The sequence below is a fragment of the Xyrauchen texanus genome, chromosome 13 (genome assembly GCF_025860055.1).
Source record: "Xyrauchen texanus isolate HMW12.3.18 chromosome 13, RBS_HiC_50CHRs, whole genome shotgun sequence".
Classification (NCBI taxonomy): Eukaryota; Metazoa; Chordata; class Actinopteri; order Cypriniformes; family Catostomidae; genus Xyrauchen; species Xyrauchen texanus.
Genome location: NC_068288.1, coordinates 31,414,213 through 31,434,771, shown reverse-complemented (window position 1 = coordinate 31,434,771; position 20,559 = coordinate 31,414,213). Strand labels below are relative to the sequence as shown.

Sequence of the window (20,559 nt, the reverse complement as noted above, 5' to 3'; positions counted from 1 at the left end):
GGGTATTTGTGGGCACTGGACACTGACCCAGGCCACAGAACATATCAACCTAATGGAACTATGTGCAGTGTTCATGACTTTAAAGTATTTCATGCCAGTCTTGGCAGGCCGCCATGTTCTCATTCAGTCCGATAATACCTCAAGAGTGTTCCATCTGAACCACCAGGGCGGCACGAAATCCCGCAGGTCTCTACAGCTTACTCATGAGATCCTGACATGGTGCCAGCCACGACTCGCTTCACTGAGGGCAGCTAATATTTCAGGAACATGCAACCAGACAGCGGATGTGCTTTCAAGGGATCGAGTACATCCAGGAGAATGGAGACTTCATCCAGATGTTGTGCAGGAGATCTGGCTGCGATTTGGAATAGCAGAGGTGGATCTTTTTGCTACGGAGATGACCACTCACTGTCATCTATGGTTCGCAAGGACAGAAGTGTCCAGTCCCTTGGGCCAGGATGCACTGTCTCACGAATGGCCAAACTGCCTACTATATGCATTCCCACCTATCCCTCTGTTATGGGAGGCATTACACAGGATCTCCCTGTGCAGGCACAGAGTGCTACTCATGGCACCACGATGGCCAGCCATATCAGGGTTTCAATTGTTGCTGAGACTTCTGTCAGGCAATCCATGGAAGCTTCCCCCCAGGAAGGATCTCCTCTCCCAGATGGGGGCCAGCATCTGGCACCCGGATCCAGCTCGTCTGCAGCTTTGGGTCTGGCCATTGGGTTAAATCCTTCTCTGGAACATTGTAATCCTATGGTTATTCACACAATTTCCAATGCTAGGGCTTCTTCCACATGACAGATTTTTGCTTCCCTTTGGAGGCTTGGTGTGAGAAGCAGGGGCTCGATCCTGCAACGTGTGACATTCCGAGCATCTTAAGCTTTCTTGTCACTGCGATTTCTGGATATCATATAGTTTGGTAGTATGTAGCTGTATGTGTGTATCAGTATGCTATGTTAGTCTCAAAGTTTGTAGTAAAACAATCATAACTGTAATTATGCTACCTCATCTATGCTGCCAGTGAATCACATTCAGCCTCTTTGTACGTTACGTCATTGTTTTGGTCGATGCTCGCTCACTCATGTCGCTATGGAGTGTGTACATGAGCAACAGGTAGCTGGCTGCAGTTCACTTAATGTCCACAGGTGTCATTAATAACAAGGGTTTCTGAGTCTTACATACTGCACCTTTAACAGCACTTCTAAATAATGATTATTGATCATTTGAGCAGGTAATAATTTTAAGAAGTTGTATATGGTTACATTAGTTAATGCATTATGAACTAACATGAACTATTAATGATTTTTATTGTATGAACATTAAATGAATTAAATTCATTTAAACAAATAAATTAATATTAAGATTAATAAATGCAGTAAAAATATTGTTTATTCTTAGTTTATGATGCCTAGTGCATTAACTAGTGTTAACAAATAGAACATTATTGTAAAGTGTTACCTTGATTTGTTGTTTTTCCACCCTTGCCCTTATATGGCCTGTTTTACGCTTCTGCTTGCAGCAGTTCAAGACAGCAAAAGCCAAAAGCACTCAGTCAAAACCTCTAACAACCAGTGCTGTGCAAAGACAATAAATTTCACCTTCCTTCCGTCTCGTCACCCAGCTACCATCAGAGATCCCAGAATGGCCACCTCCTCTCACATTTCCATCTTAATCCCTGTGCAGTTCTGATTGACTGCAAACTCAAAGTTTCTAAAATTGGGCCCAGAAACCAATCATTTGTGGAAAAGGGAATCTTGTATGAGGCAGGAGCTCTTCGCCCTCCCACGGTTAATGAATATTCCTACACATCCAAATCTGCTCATTTGAGCAAAAATTAGCTCAGCAATGCTGCCCCTGTGGAATCTTATTCTCATTAAGCCACATGATTCAAACCATTAGTGCATTCTGGAAGATATTTAGATTCATAGCTTCCAATATAGTGATCTTATTTATTTTAATTAGCAAATATTTAGCTGAAGAAAAAAAGATTAACCATACAGGACAAGAGTAAAGGCAGTGTCTTGCAAGCTGACATTTTGGTCTGGGTGTCAGACCAACTGATTTAGCTGAACTCTCATCCTCTTCTTTTGGAGATCGGTCACACACACACTGATTCTGAATGGTAGAGTGGTGACAGATTAAACGACTGTCTCAGACTTCTTACGAAATAAAAAGAGGTGTATCACATGAACATAAACAATTGTAATAGATTGAATTAGGATGTGATTCGTGGAGCAACTTTATCCTGTAAATGTGTGTGATTGTAAATGCACATATCCATGAACAGCTTCAGTGAGAACAAGAATTAAATAAAAAATTCAATAAACATCTGTGCTTTACCTCTGCTTTATTATATTAATCATTGAAGTTTGTGAAACCCAGGAAAAAAGTTTGGTTACACAATCACCAAAGACAACAATCAGCATTTTTATAGGTTGCTATGTGCAGGGTCAGCGATAAGGGGGGACAACTGGACCTTTTGTAAGGCTGTTCCATAACAAAGTCAGTGTGAAACTTGTTTATAAATACGGAGACATTTATGCGCAACAGAGAAAGCAACAGTGAAAGCCGGCGGGTAGCACAAGTTGATGAAATCTGACTGGAAAAGTGACTGCCAAGTTGAACAATTGACTGGAGGGGGCCCGCTAAATATGTTTTGTGCCAGGCCAAAGAATTTCTAACTGCAGCCCTGGCTATGTATCTGATGAGGTTAAAAATTGGATCAGGTTGGAGCAGGATAATGGCGGCAGTTCACTCCGATTCTCCATTGACTGTGTAAATGACAATAAGTATTTAAAATTTTGCTGGTTAGAAGCCAGCATAACTGGTTTAAATTTGTTGGCCATTGATTTTAATCACTAGTAATTAAAAAAAATCAAACTGCGAAAATCATCAATTAATCACAGAACAAACAGAGGTTGTATGTTTAGGAGTCACTTCGTCCCCTGCCAACTTCGTGGCAGTGTATGTAAATGGTGAGTGGTCTGAAACTTGGGCTTAAATCAGTGAAGTTTTTTTTTTTTTTTTTTAAATCACTCACCTCAATGTTGCTGTAGCGAGCCAGCTCAGAAATGAAGCGCATATGGTCTTCACGGATTTGAATCATCTGCTCGCAGATATTATACTGTGGGCTACTGCCTGCAGACGTACATGACCACCTAATGGATGGAGAGGGAATTAAAGAGTTTAGTATTAATAAAAGTTAAAACTAATCTGCAGCTATAGTGTCCCCATTTAAGATCACAATGTAACTTGACACAACATGCAACAAAATCTCTTCCATGCTAAGTTTCTGTCCTAACCACCCAAGACAGCAAAACCAACAATAAATTTTGTTGAATGCCAGATTTCTATTTCTGTGGAAGAATAGTACATCATATATTGCATGACGAATCCCTCAAAGTCACAGAAGGAAAACCATAAACGTTTTCATAGTTGTACCCTCTTTAGCTGTGCAGTGCAATGCGAGCACAAGAAAGGGTGCAAACAGAGAAAACTTGTCCACACATTCAACTCGTTTTGATTGGCTGTGAGTTTGGTGGCGCAGAATTTTAACTTTCAGTGTGTACAGATTAATTGCTAGTCTTCAGAATCTTACCACGTTGTACCTGATAAGGATACAGTGTGGAGGACTACACTCACTAAACACTTTATTAGGAACACTATGGTCCTAACAAAGTGCCCGACATGGTCTTCTGCTGTTGTAGCCATCCGCCTCAAGGTTTGGCATGTTGTGCATTCTGAGATGCTATTCTGCTCACTACAATTGTACAGTGGGGTTATCAGAGTTAGCATAGCCTTTCTGTCAACTCAAACCACTCTGGCCATTCTCCATTGACCTTTCTCATCAACAAAGCACTTCCATCCACAAAATTGCTACTCACTGGATGTTTTTGGCACATTCTGATTAAACTCTAGAGACTGTTGTGCATGAAAATTCCAGGAGATCAGCAGTTACAGAAATACTCAAAGCAACAGTCAATGCATGGTTGAAATCACTGAGATTAAGTTTTTTTCCCTATTCTGATAGTTGATCTGAACATTAACTGAAGCTCCTGTCCCATATATGCATAATTTTATGAATTACACTGCTGCCACAAGATTGGCTGATTAGATAATTGCACGAATAAGTAGGTGTACAGGTCTACCTAATAAAGTGCTTAGTGTGTGTGTGTGTGTCTTAGCGCACTCACCTGGACTTATTTTCCTCATAGTGAGCACTGGTTTTAATGTAGCGGGCCAGTTCAATCTGCATGTCACCAAACAGAGGCACTACCTGCAATTGCTATAATGTGAAGAGCAGAATGTCAAATAACATTAATATTGCAGTAAGGATGGATGGACAAATACATCCCTATTGTTTTCTTCAGGTTTCAGTGATCTCCATTTACATATTCAAAAGCACACACACCTTGAAAAATTTGTCAATCTTGGTGAGGTTAACTCTCTTCTTGGCATCCAGTTTGTAGATGTTGCTGTTGGATCCATCCATCAGATAGAGACCAAAGCCCATCACCTGCAAACATATCAAACACATAATGTCTAGATCTGAAGATCCCTTTATGAACTGATCATCTGCCTCAACTAACAAATGTTGCACATTAATATCTGCAAGGTACTCCAAGGTACTTTACCATGAAATGACCATGGTACAAGTCAAAAAAAAAAAAAAAACATAGTACTTTTTGATACATTCATGTTGTACATATGTAAAAGCAGATCCTTCAACTACTCAAACTGTAAATAAATATATGCATACATAAAATCCACAAATTCAAACTTCATAGTAATTGTCACTTTTACTAAACAGTAGAGGACAGCGTGTTAAATGTGTTCATGCTTACTTTGAGTAGCATGTGTTTCTCGCTGGGGGTGAGGTACATCTTGTATTCATAGTAATCCACACACAAGTTAACAATGTCTGCCAGTAGCTCGTCGTATCCATTAATCACCTCAAGCTGCTGCTGTAGGGACTGAAACAGAGACACCAGTCAATATTAATAACACTCAACATGTCTGAAGCACAGAGTCTCATATTTGTGTTTATTATGCAGCTAATTACAGGGAATCAGTGTCAGTTAAGTTTTAATGTTCATGAATTGCTTTCAGCAGCATAAACGCAAATGTATTTTCATTGCAGTTGCAAATTATTATCAGCAAGTTTTCTTCTGATACTGTGAACTTAAACCTGTTTGTCTGTACTTTATATCCAGTACATTTTCTCTGTATTAAAGGTGCACTCAAGTCATTTTTTGTTTACGTTTTCCTGGTCAATATGAAGTGACTGAGGGCACCTTTAATTGTTAATTAAAAAGGAGATGTGATGGTACCTGAGTGATCTTATTGTGGTTGGCAAGGAACATGGATAAGTTCTGAGATTCCTGAATGGAGGAAGGCTCTGACATTTTCCTCAGGAACTGGGCAGCTCTGATGGACAGAGATGAAAATATAAGAGAAGAGAAAACGGTTGAGGCAGGACAAAAAGGAATGAGGACAGTTCAAGCAGTTTTATACCTATATGACACACCATCAAAAGTTATCTGGCCAAAAGGACAAAGGAAGAGATAAACAAAATGATCAAAATGATTAACACAGAGAAAATGGGCAAGAGAGTGACATGCAAAGTGTTAGATTTCATAAGGTGGAAACTGGAGGGGTGGCAGGCAAATGTAACATTTCAAACAGTGTGTTCAGCATGTGGGCACACTGAAGATAAACTTAAATCGACACAAGTCACACTGACACACAGACACTCTTTAAAAAGGAGGGAGAGTATAATGAACCCACTCTCTTTAGGGCTTTGCCGATATACACATTATGTGCAGAATTTCTGTTCTGTTTTTCACATTTTATCTTGACACTATATTCTTGTCATCCTAGTTATGATGTGAGAAATAATGAGTCTGATGCCAAAATAACATGTATGCATCACAAAGTAAATCCTATAACAACACATCTTTAGCTTGGAAAATGGTGCAGGCTTTGACAGCAACAGACATACAGTACTGTGCAAACATTTTAGGCAATTGGGAAAAATGTTGGATAGTGAGGATGTCTTCAAAGATAATGCCATCAATTATTTTCATTTATCAATTAACGTCATACAAAGTCGAGTAAACATTAAAAAAGCTACATCAATATTTGGTGTGACCACCTTTGCCTTCAAAACAGCACCTATTCTCCTAGGTTGTTGGCAGATAGGATGTTCTAAGCTTCTTGGAGAATTCACCACAGTTCTTCTATCTATTTCGGCTGTCTCAAATGCTTCCGTCTCTCCATCTAATCCCAGACTGACTCAATACTAAGTGGGGGGGGCTCTAAAATGTATATATCCTATTGACACACTAATGCTGAAAATATAAATAACCATCTTCAGACAAATGTTTTTTTGAAGCATCTTATGTGCCTGACTTTTGCACAGTACTGTATACAGAATATTTGATATGCCTGCCACGTTGTGCTTTAATGATCATGTTACTTAAAAGAATCATGGTTTACTAAATGACTGACTCGGTGTATTCTCAAATGACAATATACATATGCAATATCCTCTCTTATTCAATCTTATACAAACAAACAAGACATCAATCACTGTCTAATAAATGCCCACTGGCACATAAGTACTGATATCTTGTCTTACATAGTGAACAGATTCACTCAACTGGAGCCAATAAAGCAACATCTCATCAGCATTTCATAATTTTTTTCAGCTAATGCCTTAAAACATTCAGTTAAAGGTGCACTCCGCAATTTTAGTGGTGCGGAACATTCTTACCCTATGATCATGCGCTATACAGACACATTCGCTGTTGCGCACAATCTCAGTGTACATCAGCTTTATTTTTTTGATCGTGTGGGCCCTCTAGTGGCCAGGCCCCTGGGCGCACTCCCGTAAAACCCTTTGGATGATCCGCCCATGCTCATGGGGTCAGCCATGTAGGATCACATGACCAGCTGAATACTACTCGATTACTCTCAGTACCTCCCATTATAAACCTTTTTCACAGACTGTGATGACATGTTTCCGCCTTATTTAGCAGCGTACTGCTCGCAGTTTTTTTTATATTGAGTGTAGATTTATTACATTAGGTTTTGAGTTATATTACCCTGGAATTGCTTGTAAAAAAAAACGAATTACCACAGCTGTGAGGGGGTTTCTATTACAGCTGCTGAGAGTGTGACAGTAGGCATCTTATCCCATTTTACTGTTTTAATCTATCTCTATTTTTTTCCTCTTCTGGAAAGTCATTAAAACATAAGAGTGGATTATTTATTTTGGTCTTGGAGGAAATGGGTAAGTCAAAATAATATTTACTGTGATCTTCCATTCACCGCTGTCGAAATTTCTTCACTTTCACACATTATTTTAATGCTCTGATTAAACACACAAGCCCTTATATATCATGAAGCAAAACCTTTGAGATTTCATTTCATCACTGTATCTCTCCACAGACAAGTAAGTGTGTGTCTCCTCCTCTTTGTCACTGTGTGTCATTAACACAGTGTATGATTGAACCAGGAACATTTGCCATGACACGATCGTTTAAAGTGAAACTGGAGTGCTTTGAATTCACTATCAAAGTTTGTACTTGTTCGTATATATTTTCGTGAGAGTTTGGCGCGAGCCTCTGCTGAGTGCGCGAACATCAGACAGCTTCATGCGCTCTTTAGGACAGGAACTTGTTGATCTATAAGGTGCGGTTCAGTGACACTCTGACTTGTAGTTTAAGTGAATGACACACAAATGTGCCGTTCATGCCATTTATACAGTATATTCACATAAAATTCCTTATATGGGCATTAAAATGTGATTGGAATTTGAATGCCCAATATTCGCGGTTGTCTCAAATAATGGGGTTAGATCAAAAAGACTGCGATCAGGCGGTTATTTACTAAACGCGAAAGGCCTAGGCATTGGAAACTGAAAACTACTGTGTTTGAACGATGCAGCTTCCAGGTCACTAGGTGTCACTGTTAGCCGATGTAAGTCACCACAACATACTTCAACACATACCTGAGTGCACATTTAAGAAATCATGATTTACAGAATACAGATTTATTTATTTTTATTCTTTTTGATTCAGACCAGTTTGCATTTTGTGAACCGTTTCGTCAAATTCATTAAAAGATTTGACTCCAAAAGACGATTCACTGACAAATCATACATCTCCACGACATGCAAACAAGTTTTACTCTGCAGAATAGCCATATCTAGCACATTTCATATTTTAGAGCAGAGAAAAACTAGAACTAGATACATTCACAAGAGAAATTTCCATGGCTTTTGAGATTTTATTAACCACTGAATTTTCCATGCTTTGAAAACTACATTTTAAAACCCTGATATTTCCAGGTTTTCCATTAACAACGGGAACTTTACATTACTGATTAAAAATGACCAAACGAATCCAGATATAGCTTGACTGCTATCTAAAGACTATAGGCAGAACTTAACCTCAGAGAAAGCCTGTGGTGGTTATTACCTCTTGTAGGCGGAGTGGTCATTTTTGACGCTGCACTTCATGTTCTTCAGTTCATCCAGCACTGCAAACATGTTGATGAACTTGCCCAGCGTGAGCAAATAAGCTTCAGACACGAAGTCTTTCCTCCGCTCAGCATGACAAAGACGACGTATTTCCCCACAGAAACGATCAATTGCTGTCCGCTGAGAGAGTGAAGTGAACAAGAGAGAACATCAGAACTTCAGTGGCTCATGCATCATCATTTATTCAAATCCCCAAAATAGTGTCAGATACAAGCTTTACCTGAAAATACATGAAGTTCATCAGTTTGGTGACTTCAGGCTCAAGTACCTCCACCGTCTTCTCATAGATCTCCACTCTGTTAGGCTGTTCATTACATTTCACCTGAGAGAAGAGAGACAGATAGATACAGTAAAAAGAGAAGAAAACTAAAACAATGCAACGCAACTGTAGCAGATGTAGTAGATATGCTCTTCTTGAAAGGAAAAAGTAACAGCTTTTGGAGCACTACAAGAGAGTTTGTGGCGTGAGGTGCCTGTGGTGTGATTTAGTTACCTGAGGAATGGCTCTTGAACAGCTCCTCCATGTATACAGCATCACAGCATACTCCTGTCCTTCTTCTAACATCTCATTCTGCAATACACAGCATGATTACAGCACTCTTTAGGAATGAACACTAAATGAGCTGAATGCATACAGCCTTATTTTACATATAGTGGGGTCCAAAAGTCTCAGACCAAAAAATTTAATAAAATAAAAACTGGAATTTTTGAATTTTTACGGCAATCAACACTATGCCACAAATGCTGTCGATTGACCTTAACTTGTATTGATTCCACAATATTCCTTTAATGGTGTACACACATTAAATGGAGTCTACAATACACCCATCACATACTGAATGTATTCCCAAAGAACAGATTAACCCACTAAAAATATAAAAAGAAACTTTGCAAAAGAAAAGCTCCCCTAGAGTATAAAGAAACACCAAAAACATCCTTTCATTCTCTCAGAGACACACTGTGCCCTGATTTTGTGTGTGGCACTGGAACTACTTCCACACACACTAATTCTTCACTGATGCTAAACACTCCCTGACAGCTATTACCTCTCACTAATTTAGCACAAAGCAGATCACATTCAATACAGCTCCATTCAGTGCAGCCCACTCCGCTTGGCCAGGCTCTTAAAATCAGCACATAAAACGAGGACAATAAAGGCCTTTAATGGGCCCTCTTAAAATCATTCAAGCCACCGACAGACTCATTTAGCGGGGCTTCCATAGGGCTGGCACGATGGACTGGTTGGGTCATATGGGATCAGGTTTAAACTCAACATAGTAAATTAAAACTGAGCTGATTGTGAAGATGGAACGATTCACCTCACCTGTTTGTTTTTGTCTCATCATAGGCACCTAATCTCTCATAAACAGACCATTGACTAAACAGCAAAAGGTCTGGTCTGTTCTGTTCTGGTAAAAAACTGCCCAGCCATATTCACCCTTGCAAGGGAGAGACTTTGCCTTGAGTGTTATGTAAACTAGTGTGGAGTTGATCAGTAAGTCTTACCATGCTGGAGTGGACGGTGGCCTGTTCGATGTAGCGGGCGATGCCTGTCACAAAGGCATTGCGGTCCTCAAAGTTAGTGTTGAAGTTGGGCTAAGGGTGACAAAATTATAATATCCAAGGGTTTATTGGGAGTTGTATTAGGTATATTAGCATTCCATTATGTATACTGCAGTAGGAAGACATGAATTGAGCAGGTATTGTCTGAGTATAAAGAGCTGATATGGGGTGAGATGTTACCTGGTAAATGAGAGAGGAGGGCAGAGGTTCAATGCAGGGCTGCTGATCTGGGAGTGGCAGCTCCTCCAGCAGGTCCACATTGGACAGAGCATCTTCCAGAGTCACTGTAGACGCCATGACTTTAGAGCAAGAGAGAAAACAATGCTCATGAAATACATGTGACACACGAACAAAGCCACACTTTGGCTACATTTGGATTAATGCACCACTCATTCTACTTTCTCAGAAAGAATGGAATATCCAGACAATCTACACATTTTTGCCAAAATGTGCAGTATACAACAAAGCATGCTGGGAGGAATACTATTTAGACCTTATTTAAAGTAGCGATTTATTAGATTTTTTAATTGGAATGAAAACAAGGCTGCAAATAACAGACTACATATCTGTTTAAAGCTGCATAAAACCTCTAAATCACATCTAAATTTCTTGGAAAGATCCTGTCAAAAAAAATCAAAAGATGGCTCTGCTATGAATAAGGTTCATATCACAATGCAATGCTTGACAACATATGAATCTTGATTTGTTTTTCCTTTTTTTTTTTTTTTTTTTTACTCATTATCTCAGAAGACTGCCAGATGATTTTTTTAACACCAAGACATTTTTACAGCTTGTATTACAACTCAAAATAACCAATTTCATTTCTGAGATGACAACTGGACACCACTCGCTAAATGCATCGTAATTAGATTGTAATGTAGTGTGCTACTCTTTGTGACACTTATCATTACATGTTGTGTACCATTTCAAATACTTTCTAAATAAACAGCCAGCAGTATACAGTATACAGTAAGTAGTGTTTCCGATTCTAAACTACAGAACATTTAACAATAAAAAAAAATCAATTTCTGTCTTCTGTGCTAACCACTGAGAGAACTTGATAGTGCGATACTGCAGATATTGATGACAAATTGCTTTAGTTCCTCATTTGTAAGTCACTTTGGATAAAAGCGTATAAATGTAAACAAACTTTAAAAACATTCAATAATTAATATGAGCATTCGATAATTCAATCATTTAAAAGCATTCCAAAAAATGTATATAACAACTGTCTTTACAAAAACAAAACCATTACAAAAGCAACTCACATTAAACCATCAGGATCTCATAAACCTATGACTACTGTAGAAACAAAAAAAAGCAGTGGCTTAGGTTGTGCACTTCAAACAAAAACAAAAAAAGAAACTCAGTTCCTCCCCATAACTAAAGGAGTTTAAATAACTCACCATCTCATCCAGGAGCTCTATACAAAACATTGCTTCCACTCTACAGCGCTCTGATATCACAGATGATAAGCACTGTCACAAATAAAGGAAATGTTTGCTGAAACCATGGCAACAGGGCAAATACAAGCAAATGCAAAACAAAAATAAGATCTACAAACAAGCATAAAGTTCTCTTCCTTACTGTGCCAACAGCAGCGCAACTTTTTCACACCTCACAGTGTTGACTGTCAGAATGAAACTGCACTCCTACGAGTAAAATTGTAATTTTTACTGCACATTTCCTATCTTCCCCTTTAAGTGGCAAAATCTCAGGCCAAACATTTGTTAATGCCGGACACATTCACTGCTGAGAAACAGTGGACAGTGAAAGGAGAACAGATCAAATGATGAAAGATGACGCAGGGCTGAGGAAGTGGGGTCTGGCTGCAGAGGTCCTACTGCAGATAAACAAATGGAAACTTGAGTCAGAAAAACCCTACAGGTCTCATTAATTTGCTCCATGAAGCACATACCTAGACATGGCAGATCCGTACATAATGATGTAGCACTGAAAGAGAGTTATGAGTGTGGGAGATAGATTGTGAGACAGGAAGTAAACTTAAGACAAACAGAGAAGGAAAAAGAGGATCAGGAAGTGATGGACTGGAGGAAATAGTTAGAATGAGAAGAGTCTGGGAGTGGAGTATCAAGAGGAACATAATGTCTCTAGAGATATCTTTTTCTTATCAGACACAGTCACACAGATGGGGTTAACACCAACAGCTGCTTCTGCAGAGTGCCTTTGACTGAGCAGCTGCATTTTTGAAGCACTGCAAATGACTGCATTTCTTCAATGTTATAACCTTTTCTACCATCTCAGATTCATGCACAGAAACTAGCTATGCTAATCGTGAGGAAGTTAACCATTCCGGTTCTGGTTCTAATTCCTCTTAAATGGATAGTTCACCCAAAAATGAAAATTCTCTCATCATTTACACACCCTTATGCCATCCCAGATGTGTATGACTTTCATCTGCTGAACTCAAATGAAGATTATTAGAAGAAATTCTCAGCTCTTTTGGTCCATACAATGCAAGTGAATGGGTGCCAACATTTTGGAGCATAAAGGTAATCCATAAGACTCCAGTGGTTAAATCAATGTCTTCAGTAGCTAGATTATAGGTCTGGGTGAGACCACACCCATCATATCACTTCTGATGACACTAATTTAAACAAAAGATCAATATTGAAGTCTTTTTTATTATAAATTCTGCTCCCTGCTCAGTCAATATCCACTTTCACTTTCACATTCTTCTCCTTGTGTTTTTGGTGATTTCCATTCTTCATGCATATCGCCCCCTACTGGGCAGTGAGGAGAATTTCTAGTAAAAATGGACTTAAAAAATGTATCCGTTTCTCAACCCCACCTACCACATCACTTCTGAAGATATGGATTAATACACTAGAGTCACTTTTATGATACCTTTATGTTTTCTGAAGTATACACATTTTGGCACCCATTCACTTGTATTTTTATGGACCTACAGAGCTGAAACATTCTTCTAAAAATCTTGATTTGTGTTCCTCAGAAGAAAGTCATACACATCTGGGATGGTATGAGGGCAAGTAAATGATGAGAGAATTTTCATTTTTGGGTGAATTATACCTTTAATGATTGTGATTCTAACGATTGTTTGAGTACTTTTCAGAAATAAATATTTGGAAATAAGGAAAGCAATTCTTATTGGATCTGTTAGAAAATGATGGGATTGTTTCATATTCAACAGAACATATTCTTGCAAATTGTGTGTTAACACAAACTTTAACAAAGACTGGTCACATGGTATGTTTCGCTCTGTAGATTCAAAAGAACCGGCTCATAAGAGTCATTCTTTGGGAATCAGACTACCCTGGTCTTGCTGTATATTTTGCGCTGCTGATTCAATAGCGATGTTGCCGTGAAGCTGACGATTTTCCAAAATGTAGGATGGCAGAGGAAGAGTCATTAATAAGGAAAGTGATACCTGACTGGAAGATTCAGTAATATTCATCAAGAAAGCACTACCTGATTGGTTGGAGAAACTACAACCCAACCCTAACTCGCCGATCCTAACGGAAGCGATGGTTTATAGTTAAAACTACTTAAACATTGATCTTTACACTAAAAGTGATTGTATCGCTTTAGAAGACTTTAACCGCTGGAGTCGTATCGATGATGTTTATGCTGACTGTCTGTTATTTTTGGAGCTTTAAAAGAGAAATCTCTATTCACTTAAATTTGAAGGACCTACTGAGCTAAGATGTTTTTCTACTTTTTCTTCAAAAGTGTTCTGGTGAAGAAAGTCATACACACCTGGGCTATCATGAGGGTGATTTAAAAATTAGAGAATTAAAATTTTGGGGTAAACAATTTAAGGCGAGTTCACACATACATTCTCATGGCGAACTTCCACGTGCAAATATGGCATGGGCGGATTTTGAGCAAAAAAGTGAAAAACATAATTGTTAAACAGCCTTTTTTAATGCTGCACTTTATACTCACTAAGACTTACGTGTAAAAAAAAAAAAAAAAAAAGAGTTAACTCTAAAATGGTCTGCTAAAATGATATCCTTGTCCATTGTGAATATTCAGTGTAGCTGTTTACGAAGCACTGCCCGCACGGAGGTCACCACCAAACCAAGCAACTTCCTATTGGTCACCCTATTGGGTGATTTCTCCTTTAAAAGTTCACTAAACTTCATGACCGAGCAGATCCCCATTGAGATGACTGTATATTGCCAGCGGAATTTCGCTGTGCAAATGTATGTGTGACTGCACCTTTACATGCAGCTCATTTCTCTGTTCCTGTGAGTTAACAAAACCCCACATAAAACACACGAGACACCCGAGTACAGTCCAGCTTGGCTTTCTCACATTATATGACGTGACAGACAACTACTTGTCCATTACGGTTCCGTTGACACTGCACAGGTTTATTTTGCCAAAAATGCAGTTGTGAGACCTGAAAATTTGCAGTTGTCAGTTTGGTTACAGAATATGATTGACAGTCTCGTAAACAATCAACTAGTGGCGCTTGCTAAGGCAAGTGTCCCTACTAGGGCTGTAACTAACGATTATTTTGATAATCGATTAATCTAACGATTATTAGAACAATTATTCGACTATTCAGCAATTATTAATCATTAGCTCTACGCCGATTATTCAGCTTGTGCCCCGGCTTAAAAGGTTGTATTAAACGTGCTTACTAACAAATAATAATAAAGAGGAAAAAGATAATCTTTTAAAAATACCTCTAAATGACATTCACTGAATTAATACTTTATATGTTTAAGTAAAAAATACTTAATACTGTAAAAATAACCTATTGTTATCAAGTGTTTTTGTCTTGATTTCCATTTTAAATTGTCTAAAAATCCTTAAAAAAAAAAACATTAACTTGAGAAGCAACATATAAGATATTTAGACTTGCCTTAAGATGATGTATCTAAATAAGTGTATTTTGTATATACATGTATTTTTTTCACTTGGTTATACTTCTGTGAGTGCAGTAAAGACAAAATATATTTATATTCAAGATCTATTCTCTAAAAGCAAGTATAAATATCTTATATGCTGCTTCTCAGGTGAATGCTTCTTTTTTTAAAGGATTTGTAGATATTTAAATATATTTGTATTTTTAATATTATATTCAACATACTCAGATAAAAAAAAATTCAGTATAGCTGCTAAAGTAAATGTATGTTGTTTTAAATTAGTTTTAGATATTTAGATTGGAAATCAAGCCAAAGCAAATAAAAAACATATTTTGTTGCAGTGTATAATGGGGCGAAAACTACCCTCTCTCACCTTTCTGTTCAACTTGATCCATCTTTAACTCACAAAAAACAACTCTCATATATTAATAAAGCTGCGTATTGCCAATTTTCTTCACGATAAGAAATGCACAGTGACCCACAAATTATGATTCAATAAGTCACGAGCCATCATGTTATAATTTAGCTTTAGCAATTGCGGGCTCGAGGGACGAGTGTCCCCGCGACTGAGTGTGTATCAGCCGGGACATCCACGCAACTCATAGAAGAGGTGCTGACTGCACAGAGAAATGCCTGAGTCGGAGTTTGTAGTTAATTACATGACCTGCTTCCGTATTATTTGAACTTAAATTATACTATAACGTATTATAACTGCATTTAAGATGTAACACCAGGGTGTTTCCATTAAAGCACCAACTCCTCTTATTCCACAACGAGAGTGCTTCTGTATTTACTTATTAGGTATTTTTTTTATAATTCCCTCATACTTTGTGATCTACATCATCTGAAGCTGTTTGGAAAGTTTGGAGTGCATCTAGACTGTGATCTGCGTAATTCTTCCTCTCATCAGTCAGTCGTGAACTGAAGTACTGCTCTCGTGCGTCAACAGTTTAATGTGATCCCATGTTACGTTAAATGAGATCAAACAACTATTCGGCAATTACATTTTTTGTCGATAACGTTGACTAATCGTTTCAGCCCTAGTCCCTACTACTCCCATGCATGTTTAGGGTTGGTAAACAAACCTCTGACCTACAATATGAATCTTTGACTTTTGAATATGTAACTCATCCTGCATCATTTGTGCTACGGATATTAATGATACCTCGAAAGACAAAGACGTTTGGGCTCATTTTACTTGGCCCAGTAAGCAACCACCTGAAACCACCCAGAATACAATTGCAACCATATACCAACGCCCTGGCAACCACCCACAACATCCTAGCGTCATTGTGGCGAGTTTTGCATTGGCAAGCACAAATGGAAAAAATAAATTTTTTCTTTATTTAAGGACAAAGATACTGTAAATGCATTTGTAAGTAGAGATCGACCGATAGTGGATTTTGCAGAAGGTGTTGGAAAAGGCAGATTACAGAGTAATCGGCAGATAGTTTTTAAAATGAATTAATAGAATGTTAAATACATTTTCTCAGTCTTTCCTTTCTATGATTGTCAGTCTCCTCCAGTGCAGGCCAGAGGAACACACACACACACACACACACACACAATATATTTTTTAAAAACCAAATAACATCGGCATAGATTTTTGTCGATAACAGCACAGATTAATCGGTAAACCTAATACATCGGTCTATCTCTACTTGTAATAATTTGCACCATCAACTGTTCAAATGTTTTAAAGTCTGAATCTGCAATAGTGATAACTGCTCACAAACTATTATGCAACATAACTGTATTCCTCCAGAAGAATTCAGATGCTATATCCTGCACAACTGTGACCTCACACTGTTTCTAGTCCTACACCAGGTAGGGTGCAGATAAAATATTAAACGTGTGCATGACTTGCAATCTAAAAAGTAATGAAAACACTTAGGCTAATCTATTCTCTACGTCCCAAATACTTGTTACACAACTCTGTGAGAAAAAAAATCAATGGAATCTTACATACTCCCTCAATCACAAACAGCCCGGGTCAGACATTCCCTGTCACTCTCTGTTGAGTAAGGCAGAATGTTACCATTCACATTCAATGTGTGGGGGGGCACTGAAAGTGAATGCCGACTGAGATTGTTCTTACCTAACATTCTGCCAAACATCACCGTTTGTGTTCCACAGAAGAAAGAAAATCATGAGTTTGGAACAACATGAGAGAGAGTAAAAGATGACAGAATGTTATACTTGTTTGAACAATCACTTTAACTTATCGGAACATTGCCATCTATTAAATAGCCTCAACTACAACTGCAGACCTTGTGAGAGAAACAGCAGGATTACTGAAATTTCAGAGTTGCAGCAAAGAAACTAAGACAGCACTAAAACTTCTAAGAAACAGATCTGTTTTTGCACCACATCAAGCTGACTATGCAGATTGGTCTCTGAAATCTTCATATCTTCACACATACCTTTAGCGTGGAGGCAAAGTCACACCTTCCTCTCATGCCAGCAATTGCAGCAGTGACACATGCAACCGGTGTTGATGTGCCATCTCTTCAAATACACAAAACACTTTGACACCATCACCTTACAAACACAAAACACTCTGCACTATGGAGAAATGCATAAGCTGACATTGCATGTGCCGTGAGTTGATAGAATGATCGAATGTTCAATTCAATCTATTTGAACATACATCAAAGTGAAGTTCTTGTTTTTCTGTCACCAACTGTGGGTTGCATCGCTGTAGATCGGCTGAATCATGAAGCCCATTCAGGTTCAGAGGAGCAAGCATCATACCAAATAATCATTATCAGCATTTCAAAAGGGGGTGAGCTACATGAATGTCCTCCTTCCTGAACTTTTATCAATCCAACAGACCTCCAGCCAGTGAAGAGAGACCACTGTGGCTGTTGTCTGTATTGTCAATCCTCTGACCACACAAGCACCAGATTAAAGATAAGGAGAGAGGGACAAATGACATCAGGCAGGGTTTACAGACATAGACTAAGCCCAGTTTAGGACTTTTAAGGACTTTCGGGGATTTAAAATGGAACGGCAACCCTGACAGAACAGATTAAACCTGGTGGTTTAGTCGTAATCTGAAGTCAGGAAACAAACCAACAGTGTTTCCAGGTGACAAACTGAAAAGTTTAACTGTGATGTGATTAACTAAATTGGTTGCTTTGATTAGAGGTTGCTCAACCGGAGTGAAACCCGGTGGGGGGGACTAATACATCCTATAATGGACTGTATTAGTCTTATACTAGAATTAACTCCAATTATATAAAATCATTCTTAAAAATAAATAAGCAGATAGACAAGAGTAAATTAAGAATGGGAGTTGTCTGAATAAAAAAACAAAACTATATATAGACAGAAAGACAGACAGACAAAATAAAAATGAATAATTTCCGTTTGGGGCCAAAATAGCATGCCCAACAATAGCATACACAAGACTTTAACAGCCTCTGTATTAGTTTTAGTTACTCGCGCGCACAGGCCCTACCTCATTCGCGACGTGAAACTTTCAAACAACTCAAAAGGAATTTAATCGGACAATACCATTCCTTGTTCTTCTGTCCTCCACTTATTAATTACATTGCATTTAGAACAAAACCAACCGAAAAGCTATGACTAAAAAACTAACCAGACAGAAACTGGTTGAAAAAAGACAACACCCAGAATTGAAAGTAAGTCAAGGCTGCGCTTTACCCACCCTTACTTGAGTTTTCCAGGACAAACTAGCCGCTCCAACTATTCACACATGCATTTTTGGAGGCTAATTCGAGGATTGAGGAGGCTGACGGGATGACGTGAACTCCCAAACGCCGTTTTCAGGTGTTAATTTGCGCCGTTTTGGAGTGGTTGAGGGAGTATGCGGAGGAATCCTGCTCGCTGTGAATGTTGTCGCAGGCGGAGAGCTCAGACTGGAGTTCCTGTTGCGCTCTACAGGGAAATTCAACAGGAAACTCCAGCGCCGCGATACAGTTTACCGCCAGCAGGGGGCGTTCAGGATCAGAGTCACTCAGGAATGGAATTCCCTCCCACAGCAAGTAGTAGTGCAAGCCACTGGAGTGCTGGAGTAGGCTTTGGAAATGTGCTTCAGTTGGATTTGTCATGTGTAAACAAATGTGAACTGTAAAATGAGTTATATGAAGTGTGAAAGACATAATCACTCTGGACCCCTCTCACCCTGCCCACTACCTTTTTGAACTGTTGCTTTCTGGCAAACTGTAAGGGAAAGGTTTTTTCCCTAATGTTATCCATGAATTGCCCCATTCAGCAATAATGAATGTGCAATACACAGCTTAGTCTTTATCCAACATACCATACCTTTTCTGCCATTACATTACCTTGCTTCTGTATATAACAGGTTTGTATATTGCACACGCACGCACACACACATACACACACCAAAAAAAAAAACGAAACATCCTCTCACTTTCAACTGCTTTTATTTTCAGCAAACTTAACCTGTGTAAATGTTTGTATGAACATAAAAAGATTCAACAACTTAGACATAAACTGAACAAGTTTCACAGACATGTGACTAACAGAAATTGAATATTGCGTCCCTGAAAAAGGGGGAGGGGGGTCAAAATAACAAGTAACAGTCAGTATCTGATGTGGCCACCAGCTGAATTAACTACATGCATCTCCTCCTCATGGGCTGAACCAGAGTTGCCAGTTCTTGCTGTGAGAGGTTACCCCACTCTCCATAAAGGCACTTGCAAGTTACCGGGCATTTCTGGGGGGAATAGCCCTAGCCCTCACCATCCGATCCAACAGGTCCCAGACATGCTCAGTTTGATTGAGATCCGGGCTCTTCGTTGGCCATGGCAGAACACTGACATTCTGGTCTGGCAGGAAATCATGCACAGGAGGAGGAGCAGTATGGTTGGAGGCATTTTCATGCTAGAGGGTAATGACAGGATGAGCCTGCAGGACGGGTATCACATGAGTGAGGAGGATGTCTTCCCTGTAACGCACAGCGGTGAGATTGCCTGCAATGACAACAAGCGCAGTCCGATGATGCTGTGACACACCGCCCCAGACCATGACGGACCCTCCACCTCCAAATTGATCCCGCTCCAGAGCACAGGCCTCTGTGTAATGCTCATTTCTTCAATGATAAACATGAGTCCAACCATCACCCCTGGTAAGACAAAACCGTGACTCGTCAGTGAAGATCACTTTTTGCCAGTCCTGTCTGGTCCAGTGAAAGTGGGTTTGTGCCCAATGTCAACCATTGTTCTGGTTGACATTGACATTGTTACCAGTCCTCATGCCTCCATGCAGCATGCCTAAGGCATGTTTACGCTGATGAGCAGGGACCCTGAGCATCTTTCTTTTGGTGTTTTTCAGAGTCAGTAGAAAGGTCTTTTTAGTGTCTTAAGTTTTATTAACTGTCACCTTAATTGCCTACCATCTGTAAGCTGTTAGTGTCTTAACCATTCCACAGGTGCATGTTCATTAATTGTTTGTTTCATTGAACAAGCATGGATAACATTGTTTAAACCCTTTACAATATGTAAAGTTATTTGAATTTTTACAAAATTATCTTTAAAATACAGTGTCCTGAAAAAGGGACTTTTCTTTTTTTGCTGAGTTTAAATACAGTACTGT

The 20,559-nt window shown here is 38.9% G+C and overlaps 1 protein-coding gene across 2 annotated transcripts in view; it reads right to left on the bottom strand.

The window, feature by feature from the left end:
• Nucleotides 1-18,871, bottom strand: part of LOC127653797 (cytoplasmic FMR1-interacting protein 1 homolog) — a 63,701-nt gene extending 44,830 nt beyond the window's left edge. The window contains exons 1-11 of one of the 2 annotated variants that reach the window (XM_052140562.1): nt 18,650-18,871; nt 10,298-10,416; nt 10,061-10,150; nt 9,048-9,125; nt 8,775-8,876; nt 8,493-8,674; nt 5,340-5,436; nt 4,854-4,982; nt 4,421-4,525; nt 4,203-4,294; nt 3,050-3,167 (exon numbers count right to left, since the gene is read on the bottom strand). In XM_052140562.1, the coding sequence (XP_051996522.1) occupies nt 3,050-3,167; nt 4,203-4,294; nt 4,421-4,525; nt 4,854-4,982; nt 5,340-5,436; nt 8,493-8,674; nt 8,775-8,876; nt 9,048-9,125; nt 10,061-10,150; nt 10,298-10,414 (1,110 nt within the window). In that variant the 5' untranslated portion in view covers nt 10,415-10,416; nt 18,650-18,871. The remainder of the gene's footprint in view (nt 1-3,049; nt 3,168-4,202; nt 4,295-4,420; nt 4,526-4,853; nt 4,983-5,339; nt 5,437-8,492; nt 8,675-8,774; nt 8,877-9,047; nt 9,126-10,060; nt 10,151-10,297; nt 10,417-18,649) is intronic. The other variant, XM_052140563.1, reaches the window with a different exon arrangement.
• Nucleotides 18,872-20,559: the final 1,688 nt, after the last annotated feature.